We start from the raw sequence: 9,766 nt of genomic DNA, 5'->3' as shown, positions 1-9,766 counted from the left end.
GAGGGGTGGTTTAGATGGGGCTTGTGTGGTTGTGTTGTTTCTTCGCTGATTGTAGCATTGATAATTCACCTACTTATTAAACAATTTGTTTTAAATTAGATTCTATGAATAAACTGAAACACTTGATCCTTTATTGTATAGATTTGTAACTTGGGATTGAGGCATGTTCAGACTGACAGACTGGCTTGATTCTTTTGATTTGAATATCCATTATTGTGCATCTATCATACCATGAATTTGGTGTTTTGAATTTTTTTTTAACTCCTGTATCTGTTAGAAACTATATCACTTATATTTATGAGATAATTACTGCCTTGTTTATTTTGAGCTTCTAACTTTTGTAGGAAGAGTTACTCCTGACAGTGTAACGTATAGCTTTGGCACACTATTGCTTGATCTTCTCAGTGGAAAACACATTCCTCCTAGCCATGTAAGTTTTTACCTGCTTAGTTTATCTTGATACTGTGAAATTGACTCAGCTATTATATTGTTTACTGTCTCGTGAAAATTAATCTAGAAACTACTTCCTAGAAAAAATGTTTTTGTCAATGAGCCAAAAAGTATTTTCTTGAAATCTTAATTGTTAACATTTTTGAGGAGTCACACCATATCTTGTTTGTATGAACTCTACTGCCTTTGCATTTATTACCGTTCTCTGGTGTCATTTAATTTGTTTGAGTAATGATTCATACTAGCAGCAATGTAATGTTACCTCCCAATGAGCGAAAACAACATGTAGTTCCATTTCACATTCAATGAACTCGTTCATTTCCACATACGGTGGAGTCACACATCATAACTAACGATCTGTGTATGTCTGTATATCCCCTACCCACCCAGTGTACTGTGTTTATCATTTCTCAATGATTGTTTTGCCTGACTTCTATCATCAATGATTCTTGATATTTGAAGTATCATAGAACTAGTGAAGCCTGATAGAACCTTAAAGAGATAATTTGGCATATGTGCCATGCACGACAGATTTGCGAACATCTAGCTTCCATGTACCTTTTCTGTTCTGTTTCCAATGAGGATGTGCGGAGACTTGATTAAGTAAATTAACTTTCAAGATTAGTGGATTTATAAACAATATTGTACAAGAAGATGCCAGGTGTTGAAGTTATCCTAGTTAGGCACGTTAATATGAGCTTCACCGCAGGATTTCCTGCCTTAAGTCTGTTGGATGGATCCAAGAGATTCTCTTTTATCTGATTTTGTTCACAAATCTGATTTAGTAGATACTTTTAACTCCTTAAGGCTAAACTTCTCGCCTTTGACATTTTCTTTTTATTAGTCCTGATTCTATTCATTTCCTGTCAGGCCCTTGATTTGATAAAGGACAGGAATCTTCAGATGCTGACTGATTCTTGCTTAGAAGGTCAATTTTCTAATGATCATGGAACTGAGTTAGTACGTTTGGCATCAAGATGTTTACAGTATGAACCCCGTGAGAGGCCAAATCCAAAATCATTAGTTGCTGCATTGATTCCTCTTCAGAAGGAAACTGAGGTTGGCTGTTCTCTATATGGAATAGCATGTAGCCTTTTGAGCTGAAGTCTTTCTAGTCTATTAAAGTATCACTTAATTATCTGCAGATATTGTAGAATCTCAGATTGCAAATAGGTCATTATACTATGGAACTATCACCTGCTTATGATAATTCCTAAATTATTGATTCACCTTTCTACTAGTATGCATTTTCTAGTTGGTATTTGCTTACATTTTTATTTTTCAACAGTTCATCACGTTTATAGGTATTCGCTTACCCTAGCTTTTACTTATAAATGATAAATTTTTTGAGATCCATCTGGAGCTTTGGCGTATGTTTAATGACTATTTTCTTGGCATTACAACTATATGAGCTTAAACTTTTGACTGTTGAAAAACTAGAGTCTTGTTACTGATTCTTGGGTTACACGCACTTCAAGAGATTTTGTCATAATTTCTTTCCAAGAGTTTGGTGCATATTTTCTAGTTGGCACATCTCTTTTTTGGAGAAGTTCCCGTGCAATTGAGTTCACATTTGTCTTAGTCGTTCCATTGAAATGTCGATATATGAATTATCTAGTTTAACGTGTCCAGTTCTTACGAAAGAGTTAAAATTGTGAATGTTATTCTCAGCTTCATTACATCTAGCACAAGTGTTATCTTAAAAAGATATCATGCAGCTATTTTTACAGTTTCAACAGGAAAATTATCTAAAACGTTGAGAGCAATAATCAGGAGTAATAAATTGAATAATTGGATATTACCAATTTACTATTCACTGCTTTTTAATTTGCGCACATTCTTGTTTTTATGGGCGTTGTATAATTGTTTACTCAAACCAGAATAGATAAAGTAAAATTATGGCATTTTGGTGAATGAAGTTGTTTAATCTAGCACAGTATATGAAGTTGTATCTGTCATATTTGATCCTTGTGCTAAATGCATTTTGCAGGTACCTTCTCATGTGTTGATGGGTATCACTCATAGTGGTGAGGTTATGCCTCTATCTGCACTTGGTGAAGCATGTTTAAGAATGGATTTGACTGCTATCCACGAGATATTAGAAAAACTTGGCTACAAAGATGATGAGGGAGCAGCAGCTGAGGTTTGTTTCTGATGGATCAGATTTATAAGTTTCACGATACAGCACAGATTCAATTTCACTCAAAAAGTTACTGTTGGTGCCGCATGATTTTGGTCCTAAAAAAAGGACTAGTTTTATTATGAGATTTCCTGGTTGTTTCAGGAGTTGTTTGATTGATATGCTTTACCCAAATTTGAGATTTACCTTTAGACATTCTTTTCTTCTATTAGGATTTCAATTCACTGTTTGATAATAAAAAAAAATGCAGATTTTAGGCTTGAGGTTTCTGTGATTCATTAACAGTGTATATATGTTACGTAACAAATCTCATGACACTGCACGACAGAAAAAATGACGTTAAGGAATTACTGAAGTCAATTCTGATCCTTGGGGTTGGCATGAATTGTCGACATTTATTCACCCCTCAATAATCTAAAGTAGCATTATAGTTTCCCTCTATAATGAGGAATTGTTGTGGCAAGCCAGGTTGTGGAGTGATGTCCAGTGTACAAGCCCAGAAGTTATCTGCCATATTCTTGGTTTTCAAGCAGGCTTTGAAGCAAAGACTTGATGCATCGACATGTATATCTGTAAACGTTAGCATTTTGTCCCAATGGGAGCTTTTTGCAAATATGGAGCAATCATTAAGGGAATTCATATTGAACTGTCCTTGCCTGTATTCTTTTAGTATCCATATGTACTTGCAATGATGTGTCCCTGCTCCTGGAAGCTCTGCCTTACACAGAGACTTTCTTTATTCCTTTAGTCTATTTTTATGTGCTCTCATGTGGTTATTTGACTCTAATGTCAATTGATATAAGTCCTCATCATATAGTTTGTCTGTGTAACATCAGCTGTTGTGTATTTACATGGTGCCTATGTTTGATTGACCATGAACGTGTTATTATCTCTATTGTGCACTGCTCTGGTTGATTTTGCACAATGACTATTTGTTTCATGTTTGTATATTTCATTCCACACCTGAATTTTGTTTCCAATTTCACAATTCTTATGCACTTCATTGCAGCTTTCATTTGAACTGTTGTTTCAGATTGCAACCTGTGCTATACATGTCTTGCTCACCATCACTTTTTTGCTGAGTGCAGCTTTCCTTCCAGATGTGGACCAAGCAGATGCAGGAAACGTTGAACTCAAAGAAAAAGGGTGACGTGGCTTTCCGGCATAAAGACTTTGGGCCTGCAATTGAATGTTACACTCGGGTTAGAACTCTAAATAGAATTCATTAAAATGGAGACGAAAAAAGCCTTTTAAGTGATTTTTGTGTGGTGTTCGGCTTTTGCTAAACTCAAAGAAAGAAGCCTTTTAAGTGATTGAATGTTACACTCAGGTTAGAACTTTAAATAAAACTCATTACGAAATAAGCCTTTTAAGTGATTTTTGTGTGGTGTTCGGCTTTTGCTGAACTAGTGTCAATGAGATCAAAAGAGAATGCCAACATAGATCACGGAAATTGATGAATATCACGATGATTGACGAAGATTGAGACTTAACATAATTATGTATATAATTGTATCTATCATGTTTAGGTTGATTATATCTATCATGTTTAGATTGATATCATTCAGTCAAAAGTTTGTCACGGTATCAGAGCCTGGTAGACTTTTACTAAATCCTCAGTTTTCTTTGGTCATAACTTAGCCTTTCAGGTGTGGGTTTCTTGTGGTTGTGCATTGTTGATAGAATTGTTGGTCAACGTGTGACTCGTGTGTTTCTTGTGGTGGTCGACAATTGACATAATTTTTGTGGACTTGTGACTCTTTGGTGCATTGAGGAGTATCATCTTTGAGTTTTTGGTGGAGGTTGTTTAGTGGAATGTCTTCAAACTACAGCATCTTGGTCAGCGATATATTGCTGGATTTTGGTCGGTGCATTGGCTGTTAGAGCTTTTGTCGGAATCCGAATTATGTGTTTAACTGAGTTCTTTCGACTAATAGAGCTCATTGTGTGTGTTCAGCTCACTTTGAGAATTTTTTTGGAAATTCTTCTTGGGGTGTAAGCTCTCTGAAATAGTTTTGGAGTGTTCTTAGAGTGGTTTAGGAATAGTTCTTGAATATTTCTGCACTATTTTTTTGTTCTTGAGTCTATCATCATCACTATTTTTCATAGACTATGATACACAGACACGGATACGTGTGTCCGATACTATACTGACACGTGATTTTTCAAAAAAGTACTGACATGACACATCGTCGACACGTTGATTAAATTCTTTAAAAATCTTCATTTATATAATATAAGTTTAGTTATACTTGTTATTAATTTTTTTTATTGAAATCTTTTAAATATGAGTACCTATTTGTTATTTACTAATAATTTTAGGTTACAAATATATAATATTTTTAATAAAAAATGAAAAATATTTACGATAAAGTGTCCGAGGAGTGTCGGTATTAACACGTGTCGGACATGGACATGCTATCCTAATTAAAGTGTCCGTGCTATAGAGTTCATAGATGATTGCTGTAATTTGGGTCTCTTCATTGTCGCATGAGGATTGTCTTTGTCGGTAGTTTATGAATGCAAAATGATGCTTTTACTAGCATCAATTTGAGGTGGATGTCAATGAGATCAAAAGAGATCGCCAACAGGGATCATGGAGATTGACGAAGATTATGACTTAACATAAATATGTATATAATTGTTTCCATCATACTTAGGTTAATTACATCTTTAAATTGATATTATTCATATATAATGTAAGTAATCATTCAGTCAATCAAAAGTTTGTCACTACGAAAATTTAATGTAAGAAATTATTCGGTCAAAAGTTTGTCACAATGGAAATACCAATTAATTGACCTATGATTGTTTGAACAGCCTCAGTTAATTCTGTCTTTCTTTGATAAGAATCAATATGATCTTTATAAGGCTCCTCCTCCAAATGAAATCCAGTGGGATCTAGAGAGACCATGTCTTCATCCAATAGGATGCCAAGTCCTAGGATCGATCGAAAGTTCGATTCTATCTGAACTACTCATTTTCAAATGGATATCCGATATTGCACACCGTCATTTAGATATTGCAATTCTTTCCCTAATAGCAGGTTACATGTATGGGGCTAACTGGGGCTTTTAGATTAGGTGATTCAGCTTGGTTTCAAATTGGACAAAGGTCCAAAGTTCAAGTTTCACTGCCACCCATCCATTCTTTAAGTTTGTGCATGTTTCAAGCCTCAAGTGAAAAAATGAATTTGACCTGAAAGTGAAGGGTTTGTTATATATATATATATATATATATATATTTTATTATTATTATTATTTTTTTTTTCTGGTCTTCCTAAACTACCTACCTACTTGGAATTGCTGCCCACATAATTCTGGAGGGTGTTACTTACCTTGAAAAGTGTCATTTGATCTCTTTCGTTAGTTTAGTTTCTTTTTTGGTGGTACTGTTGCTGCTACCAATCTATCCATTTGAAATACTTTTAGCAAAGATTACATACTCTGAATATTATCAGTTGTCTAACAATGGCAGCTCTTTTGTAATTATTCTTGCAGTTTATTGACGTTGGAACAATGGTCTCGCCAACTGTTTTTGCACGCCGCAGTTTATCATATCTCATGAGTGATATGCCACAGGAAGCCCTCAATGATGCAGTACAAGCACAAGTCATTTCTCCCGTTTGGCATATAGCTTCGTATCTACAAGCTGCTGCTCTTTTTGCTCTCGGGAAGGAGAACGACGCACAAATCGCAGTCAAAGAGGGTTCAATACTTGAAGACAAGAGGAAAACAACTTCCAGAAATTAGAGGGGATTTGGCCAACAATTTTCCCCGAGACAGTTATAAATCACGAGCCTCTTGGTTTCTGGACTGTATATAAAATCCTTTTCGACTCTATGAGCAACATATAAAAGAACATTCTGCATCATTTGCATCCATGACCAGTTATCTCGGCTGAAGGATTTTTTTGCGACATCATTGAGCCAGTTCTTTCTCTTCTGCTTGGTCTGGTAGTCAAAATTCCCTCATGGACAGTTGTTTGACCTTTTCGAATAACAAACTCTAGGGGATAATTTAATGCCATTCGTGTGCATTACATGTTGATAAAGGATTGATCTTCGAGTTGGAAAGGGATTCGAGAGACTTGCTATGCCATTATTTATGTACAGTGTTACATGGCTTGGTCATCTGAGATTGGCTTTTTTCTTGGATTTGGTTGCTTTGTTACTTAAGAAGGTTTATTGTGGGCATCATTTATTTGTATGGCAAAAATATTCATGTAGTCGAGTTTCTTGAAAATGAAACTTAATTATGAGAGTTCATTGGATAAGTATTCTCTGCGACTTGTTATCATGCTCAACCATGGATCATTTTATGGGATTTAACAATATTTTGGACTTAAGTCTTCATTTTTCATTAAATTTAATATTTGACTACACAAATCTTTTTTTATCGGTCAAGGCGACTCATTGCTAGAAAGGTCAGTTTATTGAAAATCGAGATGCCATATTTGCAATAGTGACTCAGAGTGAACAATATGATTCATTTATGAACAAAAATACAAACTTACGCAAGTTATATTCAAGCGTTGAAAACAATATAATAATAATAACTCTCACAAATACAATCAAAAGAAAACATTATTCATACTGAGAAGAACATCAAAACACAATGTATCAAACAATTGACTCCACTCCTAATGGTCCAAGTCCTCCTCTTCATCAACTTCTTCCTCGTTATCAGCAGCTGCATCCTGATATTGCTGATATTCTGAAACCAAATCATTCATATTACTTTCAGCCTCAGTAAATTCCATTTCATCCATTCCCTCTGCAGTATACCAATGCAAGAAAGCCTTGCGCCTAAACATGAGTGTGAACTGCTCGGAAACGCGCCTAAACATCTCTTGGATTGACGTAGAATTCCCAACAAATGTCGATGACATAGAAAGCCCTGTTGGTGGAATGTCACAAACGCTCGATTTAACATTGTTTGGTATCCACTCAACAAAGTATGAGGAGTTCTTGTTTTGTACATTGATCATTTGCTCATCAACCTCTTTCGTGCTCATTTTACCGCGGAACATGGCTGAGGCAGTTAGGTATCGGCCATGGCGTGGATCGGCTGCACACATCATGTTCTTGGCATCCCACATTTGTTGAGTGAGTTCGGGAATGGTGAGGGCTCGGTATTGTTGCGATCCACGTGAAGTCAAGGGTGCGAAACCGACCATGAAGAAGTGTAGACGGGGGAATGGAATCAGGTTTACAGCCAATTTTCTGAGGTCGGAGTTCAACTGGCCAGGGAAGCGAAGACAACATGTTACTCCACTCATAGTTGTTGAAATCAAATGGTTCAAATCACCAACTGCAACCATAGACATATTCAATTTGTTATAACTAATACTCTAGTCATAAGACTTATAACTCGATAAGAGTGGACAAGAGCAAACGGGATAACTAATTGTAACTTACAGCTTGGATTTGTGAGCTTAAGTGTGCGGAAGCAAATGTCATACAGTGCTTCATTGTCAAGAACCATACACTCGTCAGCATTTTCAACAAGTTGGTGAACGGAGAGGGTGGCATTGTAGGGTTCGACCACGGTATCAGAAACCTTGGGCGACGGAAACACCGAGAAAGTCATCATCATCCTATCAGGGTACTCTTCCCTGATCTTGGATATGAGCAGCGTCCCCATCCCCGAACCTGTTCCCCCTCCAAGTGAATGGCAAATTTGAAATCCTGTCACACAATGAAACAGTCTGATCAATACATAAAAATGAAAATCTTGCAACAGATAGAGGAGTCAATGGAACAGTGCAAAAATTTTTAGGTACACGGTACTCGACAGACTAAAAATGACTGTGGATAAAATTTTAGCAGCCTTTTCTTCTATAGTACTGTCTATTCCACCTTACTAAACACACTAAAAATGAAAAATCTTGGAACAAATTTTGGACTAAAACAAGTATTTTAGCCTTGGGGTTTGATTCGAAGGAAATTGCAAAAACAAACATTACCAAGAAAAGCTACACTAACAGAATTAATAGTATATGTTTGACTCAGCCTAAGAGCGAATTTTTCTGCTTTTTTGGCAGTAGCGTCCCTTTTAAGCCGGGCCAATCGTGCTCATACCTTGTAAGCAATCACAATTCTCTGCTTCTTTGCGTACAACATCAAGAACAGAGTCAATCAATTCAGCTCCTTCAGTGTAATGCCCTTTAGCCCAATTATTTCCAGCACCATTTTGCCCAAAAACAAAATTATCAGGCCTAAAAATTTGCCCGTATGGACCAGTCCTTAAACTGTCCATGGTTCCGGGTTCAAGATCCATAAGCACAGCTCTTGGAACATACCTCCCACCACTCGCTTCATTGTAATAAACGTTCAGCCTCTCCAGTTGAACCCTAGAATTTCCCACATAATTTCCAGTGGGACTAATTCCATGTTCACCACAAACTACTTCCCAAAACTTGGCCCCAATTTGGTTGCCACATTGCCCAGCTTGAATGTGAAGAATTTCTCTCATTATTTTTCTTGAATCAAAGTTTAAGGAAATGGGATTTCAAGAATTTGGAACTTTGATGGGGGCAACGAGTGAAGGGAGAGGGCATGGAGGAATGAATTAAAACAGGGTTTTTGTAGTGAAGATTGGATGGATATTATGTGATTAAGACATTGATATTTTTTTTGGGTTTTGGGTGCATGTTCAGTTGGAAAAACTCTATCGACAGAACTTAAGAGCAAGTTTCTAATTTACTGTTCGTTCTTAATTAATATTGTCCAGTTGAATACTCATACCAAACGTACAAGATAACAATAATGGAGAAATACAATCAATAATTTTTCATGTGGGCATGGATATGCAGAAAATGTCAAAGATCGAACAGGAATTGTGAGCTGGAAGTGGAAGGAGACAAGACAACCAGTTTCCATGCACTTTCATGTGGCTTCGTACGTCCCAAATTACGGTTCTATCCTTCGCAATACTTTTTGTATCTTTACTCATTTATAGAAGTCAAGCCATCCTGATTTTTACCATGTTCTTGATATTTGCTTTGAGGTTTAAAGGAATTTGTTTAATTCAAGTTGGGGAGAGAAGAAAAAATAACACTGTTTAGTAATTTTCTTTAGAACGACCCACCTTTTAGCTGATACGTAAAATATATTAGATGAATTTCGTAACCTATCTCATCTTTTTTTCACCTCTTATTCTCCACCTAACACTA

At 36.2% G+C, this 9,766-nt stretch overlaps 2 protein-coding genes across 3 annotated transcripts in view; one reads left to right on the top strand and one right to left on the bottom strand.

Annotated features, from left to right (window-relative positions):
- LOC111368481 (probable serine/threonine-protein kinase At5g41260) overlaps positions 1-6,932 on the top strand; it is a 17,209-nt gene extending 10,277 nt beyond the window's left edge. For both annotated transcript variants that reach the window (XM_022989735.1, XM_022989733.1), the window contains exons 9-13: positions 345-430; positions 1,321-1,509; positions 2,441-2,593; positions 3,679-3,792; positions 6,091-6,932. In XM_022989735.1, coding sequence (XP_022845503.1) covers positions 345-430; positions 1,321-1,509; positions 2,441-2,593; positions 3,679-3,792; positions 6,091-6,342 — 794 coding nt within the window. In that variant the 3' untranslated portion in view covers positions 6,343-6,932. The remainder of the gene's footprint in view (positions 1-344; positions 431-1,320; positions 1,510-2,440; positions 2,594-3,678; positions 3,793-6,090) is intronic.
- Positions 6,933-7,054: 122 nt separating this feature from the next.
- LOC111368482 (tubulin beta chain-like) lies at positions 7,055-9,349 on the bottom strand. The gene is made up of 3 exons (XM_022989736.1): positions 8,673-9,349; positions 8,010-8,279; positions 7,055-7,902 (listed from the first exon to the last, which is right to left on the bottom strand). Exons 1-3 carry the CDS (start codon positions 9,064-9,066, stop codon positions 7,232-7,234), a joined length of 1,335 nt encoding a protein of 444 aa, XP_022845504.1. The 5' UTR covers positions 9,067-9,349; the 3' UTR covers positions 7,055-7,231.
- Between the last annotated feature and the right edge of the window lie 417 nt (positions 9,350-9,766).

Source organism: Olea europaea, chromosome 19 (assembly GCF_002742605.1).
Source record: "Olea europaea var. sylvestris chromosome 19, O_europaea_v1, whole genome shotgun sequence".
NCBI classification, from domain to species: domain Eukaryota; kingdom Viridiplantae; phylum Streptophyta; class Magnoliopsida; order Lamiales; family Oleaceae; genus Olea; species Olea europaea.
Note: the sequence above shows the minus strand (reverse complement) of the source record. Positions and strands in the feature narration are given on the sequence as shown.

Bases quoted from the DNA above. Each gene is read 5' to 3' on its own strand.
- LOC111368482 (XM_022989736.1), bottom strand. From the start codon at position 9,066: ATGAGAGAAATTCTTCACATTCAAGCTGGGCAATGTGGCAACCAAATT. The intron at 8,280-8,672 runs GTATGAGCACGA...ATTGTGTGACAG, and splicing joins GAATTGTGATTGCTTACAAG to GATTTCAAATTTGCCATTCA. The intron at 7,903-8,009 runs GTAAGTTACAAT...CTATGGTTGCAG, and splicing joins TAAGCTCACAAATCCAAGCT to TTGGTGATTTGAACCATTTG.